General features: G+C 34.7%; 1 protein-coding gene across 3 annotated transcripts; it reads left to right on the top strand.

The window, feature by feature from the left end:
* Positions 1-317: 317 nt before the first annotated feature.
* On the top strand, positions 318-14910 carry LOC145634972 (uncharacterized). 3 transcript variants are annotated; one of them, XM_081686290.1, is made up of 14 exons: positions 318-639; positions 770-906; positions 1079-1203; positions 1326-1364; positions 1500-1592; positions 1680-1796; positions 6681-6776; positions 7478-7591; positions 8699-8752; positions 10109-10156; positions 11758-11908; positions 12445-12610; positions 14328-14397; positions 14518-14910. In XM_081686290.1, exons 2-14 carry the CDS (start codon positions 831-833, stop codon positions 14773-14775), a joined length of 1407 nt encoding a protein of 468 aa, XP_081542416.1. In that variant the 5' UTR covers positions 318-639; positions 770-830; the 3' UTR covers positions 14776-14910. The 3 variants fall into 3 exon arrangements, with proteins under 3 accessions (XP_081542416.1, XP_081542418.1, XP_081542417.1); XM_081686292.1 differs by lacking the exon at positions 1079-1203; XM_081686291.1 differs by lacking the exon at positions 318-639 and having other exon boundaries at positions 892-906; positions 1089-1203.
* The last annotated feature ends 309 nt before the right edge of the window (positions 14911-15219 follow it).

The following is a 15219-nucleotide window of genomic DNA, read 5'->3' as shown; positions in this document are numbered from 1 at the left end:
TAATTCGGGTTAAAATCTGGTTGGATCACTTTGGATTTCGGGTCGGGTCAAGTTCGGGTTTCGAGTCAGGTCAATCGGGTCGGGTCACTTCGGGTCATTGGGTCATGTTCGGGTCAACTCCATTTCGGGTCGGGTTAGTTCGCGTTCGGATCATATTCGGATCAATGTTTTTGGGTCAACTTTTGGGTACGGGTTGGGTCATTCGGGTCGGGTCAATCGAGTCGGGTAGGTCTAGGTAAAATACTTGCATTTAGTACCTCCTATATCGAAAATTGAAACCAATTAGCACCGTGCAAGGATGAGCCATGAGACAAGCTTGTAAAGGGCACCAACTAAACTTTCCTAAAGATTCAACTTTCTTTTAAAAAAAAAATTTCCTTACACTGAAAATTGCAAAAGTAAGTTAACATTCTTATACTCCACGCCATAGTTGACGAGATCCAATTTCAGTGAGCTCTGCACTTTCTCCCATTATTCTTCGGATCCCTAATTTCTCCATCATCTTCACCCATTTAATCATCCTCTCCCTCCAATTTTTTCCGCTGCGATCAATCGCCAATCACCTTGTTCCCCTCTTAATAGTGCCGGAAATTTGCAGATCATTGATTGAATCGCTGAAAAGTGGTGGACATTTTGAAGGTGAATATTTCAATTGTAACTTTTGGTTTGATTTTGAATTACGACTTTTTTTACGAAATTTGTTGCACAATGTAGGTTTATTTATTGTAATTTATTGATAATTTTTGGTTTTTTTTTTTGGTGTGTGCAGATTCTAGGTAAGAAGTGGGTTTAGGTGCAATTGCACTGTGTAAAATTCCTGAGATTTATCTATGTTTGGGGGACTTGTGAATGCTAATAGTCCCCATCTCCGGAAATCTGGCAGTAGACCTGTTTTTGGTGAATTGGGTAATTTTTTCAATCTTTTGTTGGAAATGGAATGATGTGATTATTTTATCCCTCGGTTTCGGATTTAGTTGTTACATTACGAGCTCAAATTACATTATCAACATGACAATTAATGCCATATTAGTTTATTTTTTTTATTGATTTATGGCTAATGCTACATGTGCATGATTAGGTGAAAGCAGTGAAGAATCTCTTTTACATTCATCTGGGTCTAATGAGATGAAGGGTATTAGTTTAACATCCCCATTAAGTGGCGGGGTGATCATGCCATCACCCACTTTCTTGTGGAGATTTAAGGTGAAGATGTTTGTATTGCTTGCGATTTCGTGTAGGATTGGTCAAAGGATGTTTTTTGCTAGATATGCATGTGCTTAGTTCATAGATTATCTTCAATGTTTTCTGATTAAATTGGTGTACAGGTATTGTTGTTTTTCATCTGGGGGTTCTGCTGTTGCAAGGTCAGAAAGAATTTTCTGTTTTATATTGTTTGTATTTTTTTTTTTTTTTTTTTTTTGTCTTTTTGGTTTGATTAGGTAGCATTGCATTTCTTGATGATGAACTTATAATGTTGGGCGCGATTTTATGACTGCCAGATTGGATGGCATTCTGTAATGCGAATGAGCGCTGATCTGAGAGATCTCTTTTTGTACGAGGCATTTCTATACTACAATCCTCTTCTGCTCGTGGTTAGTATCAATAAATTATGTACTCTGTGCTCCTTATGAATTGAGTTGTTTACTCAAATTAATAATTTATGTGAATCCTCTTTGCAGACTTTGATGGTTTGGTTTTGGGGGATAAATTTATGGGTCTTTTCTCAGGCTAATGTCAATTATGCAAAAATATTTGACCTTGATCAAAATCATCTTACTCACAGAGAAATATGGAAGGTAATGAAGTTTTGATCCATTTCAACTGAATATTCTGCACCTGTATGATTACTTTTGTTATATTTCCTTGTTAGCTTCTGGTCCAGGTTGCATATTTTTCTACAATTTCTGTAGTTTGCTATGATATTTTAGATGAATGATAAACATTAGGAAAATTGAACAATAAACCAACTTTTGCTCCATTCTCCCAAAATGGACCAACCTTTAAACCTTCCCAAAATAAACACAAGTTTGTATTTTTTTCTCCCATAGTGAACCTAGCAGGTCACTTGACTTGTTATACTAGGTTGCAATCCACGTGTCACGTTCTTATTGGTTAATTGTTTTTTAATTTATGACGATTTAAAAAAAAAAAAGAAAGAAAAACACCCTCCCTTCCCATCAATGCTATCTCCCCCTCCCCCTCCCCCTCCCCACCAGCCACCCCTCCCCTGCCACCGGCCGGCGCCGTCGACCTCACTTTCCCCTTTCCCCATTTCCGCTGCCCTCGACACCACCCAAAGCGGGAAACCACAAGAGCAATAGGAGAGAGAAAACACAACAATGGGGGAAACTACAACATCAACAAAGAGAGAGAAGCGCCTGATTAGAAAGAAGATTGAAGAAGAAGAAAACGCAACCCTGTGCATTTTCTGGTGCTTCCTCTGCCGCAACCACCTGATGCGGTGGTGCCCTGCTCGCTGCTACTGTTGCTGCGCTGCTGTGCCTTTCCTATTCTTCCAATTCTCACTCCAAACCTCCTCATCGTATCATGTAGGTTTATGGGTTAATGATGTTGTCTCTGTATAATCCTCTTCATTTTTCCTGAATTTTACAAAACATTGAATTGAATTTATTTATTTTTGTATGTGCTAGGTCAATGTTAATTTTATTTGAATCTAGTTTGAATTGAATCAGCCGACGCCGGGAAGTGAGTTAGCCGCCGGCCGCCGGTAGGGGAAGTGAGGGAGGAGGGGCTGGCAGTGGGTGAGGGTGGGGTGGTTTGAGTTTTTTTTTTTTAATTTTTTAATTTAATTTTGTTATTTTAAAAAAATATTTAAAGAAAATAAAAAAGTGACCGGATCTTCAGGTCATAGGTCATTTGGGTTTACTAAGAGAGAAAAAACACAAACTTGTGTTTTTTTTTTGGGCAGATTTAAAGGTTGGTCCATTTTGGGAGAATGAAGCAAAGGTTGGTTTGTTGTTGTTAAATTTCCTAAACAGTATATACACAGAAAGTTATACCAAAGGGTTTTATTCTTCCATAAAAGAGCAGGTAAGAAAAAAAAACCATCATTTTCCGTGGCAACTATCATACACTTCATCTATTTAATCAAGATAAGAAAAATGCTAGTAATAATGGAAAAAATTTCACTTGGCTTTTAGTGTAATAATTTCAAATAAGTTGAAGCCTTTGATTTAAAGAATTACTCCCTATCTTTCTCTCCCGGTACCCTAAAGTTTTATGTTGAAGATTTATTCTCTCTCCCTCTCTCTTTTTAGGTACGCCCTCAAACTGCTAAAGGAATTAAGTTCTATTATAGTCATTAGGCCTTTCTTCTCTTCTTTAATGAGCCACTTAAAATTTATTCCCCCTTCCACAATTGAGTTCGGAACCCAAAGACAAAGTGAAGTAAGTTTGATGGAACCATGGAAAAGAATGAGAAGGTTACATCCTTTATTCATCTCTCATTTTCACAACTTTTGCATGCACATGCAAGAGTGAAATTTCTTTTATCCTTTTTTTAGCTTCCCCCCTACCCCCACTCCCACCCCCACAAAGTAAATAAAGGTAGACCCTATTCTTTTGAGCTTCCGGCAAGCACAACAGTTTCAGCGGAGGAGAGCAACTTAAAAGAAAAGGGCCATAATGGAATTGAAAAGGAAACAGATCCTTTGACTCTTATATAGTCTTGGGAAGGAGACTAGCTCAATAGTTATCATTCAGATAACTAGGGAATGTTGACAATGACTCCATAATGACTTTACTTCTCCCTATGTATGTGTTCTATTAACATTGATTAAAGGACAAAGCAATAGTTTATGCATAGTGGGTAAAATGCATATAATTTTAAAGGGTGCTTGCATAGGGGGTGAAATGCATACTGTTTTTACATAATGCTTGCATAAAGGATGAAATGCATACAGATATCCCATTTTTAATCAAACCAAAGTGTTGAAATTAAGGTCCTATCCTAAAATAGGTCAAATGGACAAGAGATTTCTTCAAACAAGAATTATTTTGGGAGGAGTGATTATATAGAAGTATAGGGGAAGTTATGGGTATTCAAAGAAAAGAAAACAAAGTACCTTGGAAAGGAAAGAGAAGCAGCTTAACATTTATTGTCCAATGAGGGTTTCTAAGATTTATGTGAAGAAGACTTGGGTAAGGAGGAAATTGGAAAAATTGACGTTAAGGAGCGAGGGTATATGACCATATGTTTGGGATATATGAGACGAGGAGTAGAGATCTCAAGTTGTATAATACTACCATTTGACCGATTTTGTGAGCTTCAAGTATTGAGTTCAAAATAGTCCCTTTCCCCTTGCTTCCATGTTGATTGGGTTTTGTTGTTCATTCTTAATGTTTGGAGTTCATGAAAATCGTCAAAAAATTATGTTCATTTTGAACAAAGTGTCTTACAAGGTAGTTGTTTAAGGAAAAATAATTAGGTACTCCCCCCGTCCTTATATGTTTTCCCCATTCGACTTTTCACATTCTCCAAGACATGTCTAAAAACATTAATAAATTTAATTTTTATACTTTAAAATAATATAAACTTGATATTCTTAAGGTGGATATCGAAACAAGTTTAACAAGATCTCACATGATGATATTATTTCTTATAGATTAGTGAGAATTTGTGGTAGAAATTTTAAAAGTTTGACCCCAAAATATAACATTAGGCAATCTTTAAGAGACGGAGGGATTAATTGTTTGCAAAAATGTGGTATATAGAGTGTAGTCCTCTGTAATTTATTGCTAAAATGTCTGAAAAATCAATACTTGAGCTTATATAATTTATTAATAAAAAAGAAAGGATTTTTCTAAGCTATGCCCCTAAGGTAGTCGAGTTTCTAAGGTGTACCCATGCTTTTTCAAATTTCTAAGTTGTGCCCCTCAACTCACTACCATTAATGAATGGTACCCTCCTTGGAACTTCCACGTCACCTAAAGTTAACTATAAATTTAATAAAAAGATGATAAAAGGTAAGGAAATGATACAAGAAAGAAATCTTAACCACAACAACCCTAATAACGAAAACTAAAGCCACGAAATCACACTCTCAATTAACTTTTAAATAACTAATAAGGGTACATTTTAGTATTGATAAGAAGTTGAAGGGCACGACTTAGAAACTTGAAAAAGCATGGGTACACCTTAGAAACTCAACTACCTTAGGGGTATAGCTTAGAAAAACCCAAAAAGAAATAAATATTTATTGGATCATCAAGACATAGAATATCTTTGTAGGAATCACAAGATCTAGGATTTGAAGGGCCGTTTGATTGGACCTTTTGGAATGAAGTTAGAACCCATTCCATTCATGTTATTGTTTGGTTAGAATTATTAACTATAGAACCTCATGCCAAGGTGGGTTCTTACTCTACCCCTTCCCCCTAGAATCCCATACCCATCTCACCTCCTAAAGTTCATAATCCATTTTATTAATGAGATGTAAAAACCATTCCACCAAATCACTAATAAACCAAAAACTTCAAATTATTACGTAGTATGTGATTTTGAATCTATACCTCCCTAGTATGAGATTCTGTTTCAATCCCTTGTAGTTTAACTAGTCAAATGCCCCTAAGTTTATCTTGGATAATGAGGGCCATTCCAAGGAGGCAAGGAATCCTCGAGATAGTGTGATGTTTAGAGCTAACTGCTAGCCTTTTCTTCTAAAGACTTCTTCCACAGCAAGATGGAGGACCCTAATTAAGTCTCTCAGCCTTTTTTCTTACCATCAATTTAGTTTTAGTTGCTTGTTTTACTGTTCCTGTAATGACAGATTGAGAGTCTATAGTTTATACCGTTTTTATTATATCTGAGATGTCTAAAAACAATTATAGAATACAAGTTGTAATAACCAAAATTAGGTGCCTCCTTTTGATTTGCTGAGAAGCTTGACTTCTTCCCAAAGATAAATATTAAAAGTGAAAGCAAGAATTTCACTGCAAAGGTCTTGCTTCCAGCATGCAGAAACTTTGAATGGTTTGTTGTTGCTTGTATTAATTCTTCTAAAAAAAATTATAGAAGTATTAACTACATTCATGCCTTAAACAGCTGTTAAGCTTATTTATCCAACTAAGTTCCTTCTAATGCTCAAAGATACTACATCAAATGAGCAAATTGGATCAGAACTCTATTATTTTACTTAGTGGATCTATCACTTAAGCTGCTGCTCTTACTTGATCAATACTTTCTTCGGGGCAGGGGGTGGTGAAATGGAAACTTGTTTCATGACAACATGCTTGGGCTAGATGGCTAGGCTACCTGATTTTGCTTTCCCTTTGAGGCTTTGATATTCCTCAAGACAAATTTGTCTTGGTCGTTCTTTATCCTGATGCCCTTGGTGGCTTGGTACTAGCAGTTCTGTTGGGATAAATTTATTTTTATAGATAAGAACAAGTCTTATTGCATGTAGAATTCTCTGTATAAGCCCTTTGTAGTCAGTCCATCCTTTTATGATTGTTCACGAGTTTAGATGATTGCATTATGAATATGTTGATGTATTTATTGAGATTTGTTTTTTATTAGACTACATTTGGTCTCATTTAATTCATACTTAGGCTACTTATCTTATGTTGTGACTGTCAATTCATTCCGTTATAGATTATTCTCCTGTTTTAGTGAAACACTAATGTTGCTTGAGTTTCTCACTGTTATGTTTTGGTTGCAGTGTGCCACTTGGATGACCATCATAGTTCCAACCAGCATGACAGCATACCTTTATCTGTACTCAGATGGAGAAGTGTCATTAGCAGCATCTCAACCAGTGTAATAGATACCTCCTTTTCTTGAGATTTACACCAATAACCTTAAATGTTGTTCAAAAAATTGAATCTATTCGATACTCATATATGTATGTAAAACCTGAAGCCTGACTGTTTTCTTCTATTATGTTTGTTTTGACATTCGTTGTTGTTTACTTCAATGTTATGCATGTGTTTCTACTTTCTATCATATATTGCTAGTGGTCTGATGATGGAGCTTTGAGTAGAGTGTTTGAATCAATGTTATCTTTTTTGAGTGCCTACAGCTACGAAGAAAAGTACCCTCTTAAATTGGCTAGGGCATTTATGCAATATTTTGTTAATGGTTTGCTAAAGAAGTCATTAGGAATATTCTTTTCAAGTAATCCCCATTGTAGTATGCTTATTAAATGGGTTTAATGTGTAAATGGCTTTATACCTTTGCTTTAGCAAGTCATTTTAAAAATCTGCTCTCTTGGTCAAGTGAAACAGATTTTTAGAATAAACTAGACCGTCTTGCAGTATATCCACATCAACAGCTGATTATATCCACAATCTGCAAGACAGTATAGTTTGTTACAGAATTTTGTCAAAAAAAGTTGGCTGGCTTCCCCCATCAGTTTCTACGCTCTAGGCTAATCTGAATGTTTGTCAAATTGGTTTATTTTGGATGTTTAGATATGGTTTGATCAGTTATTGACATTTATATACCTCGCTTTTGCAGGTTCTTTTGTACGTTGCTGCTCTTATGCTTTTGATATCCCCTTTTGACATTTTTTACTTATCGTCGCGGTACTACCTGTTGAGAACTCTTTGGAGGATAGTTCTTCCACTGCAGGCAAGTAAGCTCTTGCTTAGCGTTCATGCTGTTGAATTGATTATGTGTGCTGTTCTTTTTTGCTTCTTATGTTGTAGAGTTGGCAATTCTCCCTACTTTTTGTGGAATTAATGATTTTCTTAATTAATGAATTCCAAGGAGGTTTTCAAATCATCACTTATGAAAGAACTTTTTAATCTCTGAAAAGATATCACTTACATCTCTTTATGTTGGAAGACAGTGGTTTGAAATCAGTGATCAACTATAACTTAAATGATGCCGAACTATCTCCTGCAACAATAAAGCTTTTTCTTAGAACATGTTGAAATAGATCGATTCAGACCGATTTAATGTTTGACTCCAAAGTAAATTCCGCCCCTGAAGAAAATGCTTGATTCTCAACATTTTGAAGTTTGCTCCAACCAAACACTTCTGATTTTGGCAAGCTAAACTCATTTATTTAATGTATTCTTCCGTTTGGCATGCAAATCCAAATGTTTAAAATTCAAAATCATCAGGTCTGCAAGGAATTTTCAATTTTCATCTGAATCTCAAGGATAATATTTCTTTAGAGTTGCTGAAGTTGTGCTTATGCGGGTCCATGATCCAGAAAAAGCACACACATTAAGGTGGGGACTCTGGGGAGATTTGTAAGGGTTTGTCCATTGGCACCGCAAAATATTGTGCTGCCCATTATGCTTATAGCTAGCACATAACTACATGCCTGCGTATGCACGCACACACATACACTCTCGATTGACACTCTTCGATGTTGGTTTATGTATAAGTTTGCTGATAGTCCCCTCCCCTCAATTCCCCTGTAAATTAGGAAGCCTCCTCTAAAAAAGATATATTGCTAGATCTTGGACCATTGCTCCCTCCTCACTATAAGATGATGACAAATTTTTGTAGAGATCACCATCTCATCAATTAGAGGAGGGATCAGTGATCCAGGACTATGCTGTAACTTCTGCCTCTTAAGAAAGCATGAAAATGAGAATGGATATGGTAACTTCAATGCTCTTTTGGCTGTGCAATGAAACCTTACCTCTCATTTCCCTCACCCCCTTTTGCAGTTTCAACTTTTGTTTTTTGGTAGTAACTTTACTTTATTGCTTGTTAATGCAGGCGATAACCTTTTCTGACTTCTTCTTGGCTGATATCTTGACATCAATGTCTAAGGTATTAATGTTGTTTATTTGTATGAGTTATTCATGTCATTTGAAAATTTACTTCTAGTATGTGGATTGTATCTTTGGATTAGCAAAATAGTGCACATTTGGTTGCATGTTTTTTTCATTGCACTCTCATTTTGATTTAAATTTCTTCCCTTCTTGGAACATTCTCTGACTGGAAGTTGCTGGTCTCTGATTTCATTGAAAGTTCTTAGCGAATTGAAATAAAAAAAAAAACTATCAAATTAACAATCTAGGCAACAGATGAAATTATAGTATTGACAATGATTTATGACTTTTTAATTGGAAATCTGGGTCATAAGGAGGATGATTATTAACATAACCTATTTCCACATCAAAGTGTATTCTCGGCTGTTCATAATTTGCTAGTTAAAAGTGTACCAGGTCACCTCAGCACACAATCTAGAACACTAAAGTGGAAAATCTAGTTGTCAAAATTCTTGGGGCTTTTGTTGGTTAGTGAAGGGTGAGTTAATTACAAGGAGATAAGCCATGATCAAGATGTGAATTGTTGTTTTATTTGTGGAGGATTGGACAATTCAGCTGGCTGCTGCTCAGGCTACCTCCTGCAGTACTGTTCCCTGGATGTTGGCTTGATCCTTTATTCTCTCTCTCTTTGAATTTAGGTGGTTGGGGTAAGGGTTGGGGAAGAGGAGAGGCCTTAGAACTTTTATATTTTGGCAACATCTCATAGACTTTTTGGCCTCTCTCTGTAATTATATTATATTTTCCTATGTTGGTTTAGTCTATTTTATTTTTTTTGAACAAATGTTAGTTTAGTCTATTATCATGCTGTCCTTTTTGATTGTTCTAGTCTGTCAAATACACTAAACAAAATTGAGCATAATGCTGACTTAAGCCTTATGTAACTCTACTGTTTGAAAGTCACAGCGTATAGTGAACTTTTTACCCATACTAATGTTTGTAAACTGATCATGTAATTTGGTAATTATGCATAGGGGTCATAGGTTGTATGGTCTGTCATTACCGCGGAGCTAAATACTTTTAAATATGTATTTATGATTACAATTCCTCCATACCACAATAATTGAACACTGTTAGTTATCAATTTTTTGGCCTCTTATATTTTATTAATCTATTTAAAGCAAATGTTATCAAGGTCTTGAATTACATCATGGTATATTTTAACACTATCAATTTTTTTTTGGTGCTTTTTTAGTAATAGATAAGTCAAAAATATTTATGGTCAAAGTTGTGCATTGAAAAGCGTGTTAGTCAAAGTGTTTCATTACTTGCATATATATATATATATATATATATATATATTTATTGAAATCAGACGAATTATAAGCTTAGTTTTTGGTGTTATTATTTTGTGCAGGTATTGTCAGACTTGGAGCGTTCGGTCTGTCGCATGGTCCATCGTCAGGTTGGTTTCTTTCCTTATTCCTCTTTCTCATCCCCTCATTATTGTGTAAACTAAGATTGAGTAGATGGAAGTATATGCAATGGGTACACTATTTATTATGACAAAGTTGTGACAAATGGATATCTATCTGCTTTTAGAGTTTCCTTGTTAGCTAGAATCTTGTATGAACATGGCCTTAATTCCACATCTGAATCACTTCTCCGTTTTTGTTTCTTACTTGTATTATGATATTACTTCCTCCGTTTCGTAATAATCGCGATACTTTATTTTTACGTATGTTTCATAACAATTGCAACACTTCCTTTTTTGGTAAGGATCCACTATTATTTTATTAATTATCTCTCTTACTAACCCTACTTTCGCAAATATTTTATTATTTCTCTCTCCTACCAACTCCACTTACATTCCCATTTTTTTTTTAACCCCTCATACTAACTATACTTTATAATATAAAAGTTTATCCACTTGCATTATTTTATTGAAGCCTATAAGCCTACCCTATATTTTTCTTGAGCTATGTGCACTCCCTACCGTTGCGATTATTACGAAAAAGAAGAAAAAATTACTCCCTCTGTTTCGTAATAATCGCAACTTTCCATTTATGTCCGTTTCATAATAATAGCAGTACTTATTTGGTAAGGACCCACTATTATTTTTATTAATTTTCTCTCCTAATAACTCCACTTTCACAAATATTTTATTTTATTTTTTTCCTACCAACCCCACTTACAGTACTTTTTTATTATTTCTCTCTCATACTAACTAAACTTTATATCATACAAAATTTGCCCACATGCATTATCTTATTGATGCCAACAAGCTTACTCTATATTTTTCTTAAACTATGTGCACTCCCTATTGTTGAGATTCTTACGAAACGTAGGGAGTAGATATTGCCTTGTGTTGTAATTTGAGGACAATTGTACAGTCATGTTTCTTTTTTCTTTTTTTTTTTAATACATATCAATGTTCTATATTAGTGAATATGTCTTACATTAAAAAGCGAGTCATGTTAGAATTAGCAAAAGTTTTGATTTGGATACTATATTAATTTGAATGTCGTCAAAATCTTTGATGTGGTGAACAATTATTCAAGAGCTTGGTGGACTGGCATGTAGTATACCGAAGAGAAACAAACAAACAAATATTGCATGTTTGAGTATTGTAATAAACTATAATATGTATTAGAAACTGCTTCCTCAACCGTAGACATCAAACTTTCAATTTCTGTCTTTTATTAGTTTCTTGGAAAAATCTTTTTCAGTTTAAATTTCTGGATCATGTTTTCTTGGTAACATCAAATTTTGCTGCGTTACTTTGTGCTATATTGGACAGTACAGTCTTTCCCCTGTATCGTTGTTGCATGTGGTTGTTTGTTTAAAAAAAATCACCAGTCCCCATGTGTTTCCTGTATTGTTCCTTAGTTATCAATTCTTCTGTTAACTAGGTGATGGGGGGTTCAGTACTTACACTGCTCATATCATGGTTCTTTGACCTTGGGTCTGTCAGCTGTAATTGCTACCTACTGTTCCTTGGCTTAGTAATAGACTAATAGCTATATATCTCTTACTGTAAATGGTGTTTGATTGTTATTGGTGTAGGTTGCTACTATTGCATGGTTTGAAGCTGATTCTGTATGTGGCAGTCACTCTGTTGCAATTCCAGTGGTTCTTGTTCTACCATATATTTTTCGGCTATTCCAATGCCTTCGTCAATACAAGGACACTGGAGAGAAATCAAGCCTCTTGAATGGTAAGAGGATAATCATTAGATGCATTGCTTCTTACAAGCATTTGCCAAGACTATAATAATTTTTACATCATTTAAAAAACTCGAAATTGCTTTAAAATAAGACCAATTACCATATCCTTTTATCTAATTAATTTTAAATATTATAAAGATATTGTAGTAGTAATATGGATATATTGTTATAAGATAAATATGAATCATGGTAGGCTCATGATTATATTACTTACAATTAGGATTTAAATGAATCCTTTGAAATTTTAGCCAAACATAAAATATGTTATAAAATTGCAGAGTATGATTGTATGAGTACATAATAAATTAACTACTGTATTATACAACCCGGGCATCGCACAGGTTTAACAACTAGTTTTCAATATCTTTTGGATAAATCATATCTGGCCAGTCTATAGTGGCTGTGGCCTGTAGGTGAGGCTGCATACAACTTGATCCTATAGGTCCTCTCTGCACTTGATAATTGTTTTGTTGAATCTCTTAATATCCATAATATTGTGAACTCATTCTAATTATTTTTGTATCAGCTTTAAAATATTCCACAGCAGTACCTGTTATCTTCCTTTCAGCACTCAAATATCATGTGTTCCCAGATAAGTGGACAAGCATATATCGGCCACTCTGGTTGATGTCAAGTCTTTTAAATTCTATGTATTCCTTTTACTGGGATATTACACGAGATTGGGATATGAGGTATGTTTACGTGGCAAAATCACCTATTTTTACTGGTATCCATGATTCCATGGTTGTTTACTTTATTGTATACTTTATATTACTGTAGCTTTTATTTAATCCTCCATGTTTCTTGCTACTCGGACACTTATTTTTTCAAGTGTAAAGGTATTTTCAAATTGCCAAATTTCCAATGCTTTTCATAAGTACAGCCGTACAGGGGCTTTCTTCCAGTAGTAATTGGGAAACCATCCTCAGTTAATTTAATTTTGATGAAGTAGTGTTAAATATTAGTAGGTTTAAAACTAAAATTTAAGTATGTTACTTACACCTCCCACTTCACACCCCCCCCCCCCCCCTCTCTCATCTTTTTTCTCTTCCTCCTATGTGTGGGACTAAAGCATATCAGTAGTTTACAACATCTACTGTCTCTGACTATTTCTTTCCTCACTGTTCCATCACTTCCTTGTTTGCTCACCGTTTCATTTTATCTTCTTTTTATCCTTTAGTTAAATTGAGATAGCAATTTTCCAAAAAAGAGGGCTACTCTGTAAACTAAGCAAATTAAACACTATTCAACTCACAAATAAAAAAAAAAAAAAAAAAGGGAAAGAATATAGGGAGAACTTATTTGATTAATAGAGTAATTTTATTTGTTTATAACTCTGATTTGTTCATATAGTTTTACAATGATTTATGCATATATTGAATGTTCTCTCTTCCGTTTGCCCTCAAAGCTCACTATTTCGGGAAGAGAAGAGGAGAGAGAATCATGTTGCTAATGCTGTATTAATTCACTCTTAATTAAAGTTCTCATTAGGAGCCTAGTGCAGTAGTGCTTATTGATTGATAATTAGTGCAGAAAATGGCTAAAAAGCCTACAATTGTTTATGGAAGAAATAGAAACATGCAAGGTAGTGGATTGATAATTAGTGAGCTTTTTTCAAGGAAACATTTCAATGCTACCAATAAGTTTAAACTTTAACTATGGATTATCACTTTTATTGATGAACTTGATATTCATCGCTAAGTCTTGTATCACATTGTGCCATTGCGGCATTGTGTAAGTAAGGAGGGCTGACTTTGGGGAGGAGCATTCGGAACTTGATATTCAATCCATAGCTGGACTAATTAATGAAAGGAGGGATATGGAGAGAGTGAAGGCTATTAAAAACAGACCTCTAGGGGAAAATATGTAGGGGAAGGGCACTATGACTAGAAAGGGGAAGAGAGTAGGTTGAAATCAAAATCTATCTTTTACATTCGAAAGAGAGTTTTTTAACATAAAATTTAATGAATGTTTTTGTAAGAAGCTTCTTAATCTTGGGAAATATATCTTGTAATGTTAAAACTATTTTTTTTGGCGAGTGGCCAACTTAAGATCCTTAGTATTGTTCCGGTCTTATCATGCTTTTGGTGGAGGATATTGTCTCTCAAACTGGAAAAAAAAAAAAAAAAAAAAAAAAGAGACTAGGACCAAATTTTTAAAATTGGTCATATAATCATTTTGGGACTAAGGCTTTGTTGTTGTTGGTTGTAAAATCATGGGCTTTGATGACCACTGTGAAGAGCTACATTCTTACTTTGCATCTAGTTGAAATATTTAACTTCTCAAATAAGAAGCCATTCTTCTGGTAGTTATTTCCTCTTTCAAAGATTGTCTTATTATATATTGAAAACTGTTTATTGCTACACCTGGAATTTTGAGTGTTCATGTGATATTTCTTTTGACATTCAGCTGTTTCACTCGGATTTTCAAGTTTGGGAGACCTCATATTTGCTCATACCTTCTGCATGGACGGACTTGGGTAAATAACCCCTTTATAAACAGTTTTTACCTTTTGCAATGATACATTTAATTTTAGTAGAATATTTGTTTTGTTCATCATCGTTACCTTACCTTTCGGAATGATACATGGAATTTTCAGGTTTATTGCTGGGTGATTGGAAGCAATTTGATTATGCGATGTACTTGGACGTACAAGCTTTCTGCCCATCTCCGACATAATTACCTTACCGTTTTTGCTATAACTGCTCTGGAGATTTTCCGTCGCTTTCAATGGGTTTTCTTTCGTGTTGAAAATGAGTGGAATAAAATGAGTGCAAAATCACACATTCAGTTATCGGAAAGTGACGATCCAAGCGAGGATTCTAAATTACTGGACTCTGGAAACTATAGTGTATGAAATACTGGACAGAAATTTTACTTTTCTATAATTTATGTTTATTTAATTTTTCAGGAAACAAATCTCTAGAGGTGTGTATATTCATCTGAATTTTGACCCATTCTTTATAAAAAAAAATGAGATTATTTTCGTGCATATGACAATGTTTTATTTTAAAACGTCAAATACTCAAATTGTTGAGTTACTAATTTTTTATCCCCGGTGAAAAAATGGAGTTAATCCACTTACTGATCATGGAACATTTTTACAATTACATGCTGATTAGCTTCTTTTTTTTTTATTTTTTATTTATTTTTTATTTTTTTTGGGTTCTCTACAATTAGAGTTACATGCTGATTAGCTTCCCCTCCTAGCTCTAAGCCAGCTTCAAGTATGCATCTCAGTGTCTCTAACTCAACTTAATGTCGAACCCAATTTCAAGTCCAACCCAATGTTAAACTCGGT

The sequence above is a fragment of the Chenopodium album genome, chromosome 6 (assembly GCF_948465745.1).
Source record: "Chenopodium album chromosome 6, dcCheAlbu1.1, whole genome shotgun sequence".
Taxonomy (NCBI): domain Eukaryota; kingdom Viridiplantae; phylum Streptophyta; class Magnoliopsida; order Caryophyllales; family Amaranthaceae; genus Chenopodium; species Chenopodium album.
The sequence above is the reverse complement of the archived record's forward strand: the minus strand, read 5'-3'. Positions and strand labels throughout refer to the sequence as shown.

Bases quoted from the DNA above. Each gene is read 5' to 3' on its own strand.
- LOC145634972 (XM_081686290.1), top strand. From the start codon at position 831: ATGTTTGGGGGACTTGTGAATGCTAATAGTCCCCATCTCCGGAAATCT. The intron at 907-1,078 runs GTAATTTTTTCA...GTGCATGATTAG, and splicing joins ACCTGTTTTTGGTGAATTGG to GTGAAAGCAGTGAAGAATCT. The intron at 1,797-6,680 runs GTAATGAAGTTT...TTTTGGTTGCAG, and splicing joins CTCACAGAGAAATATGGAAG to TGTGCCACTTGGATGACCAT.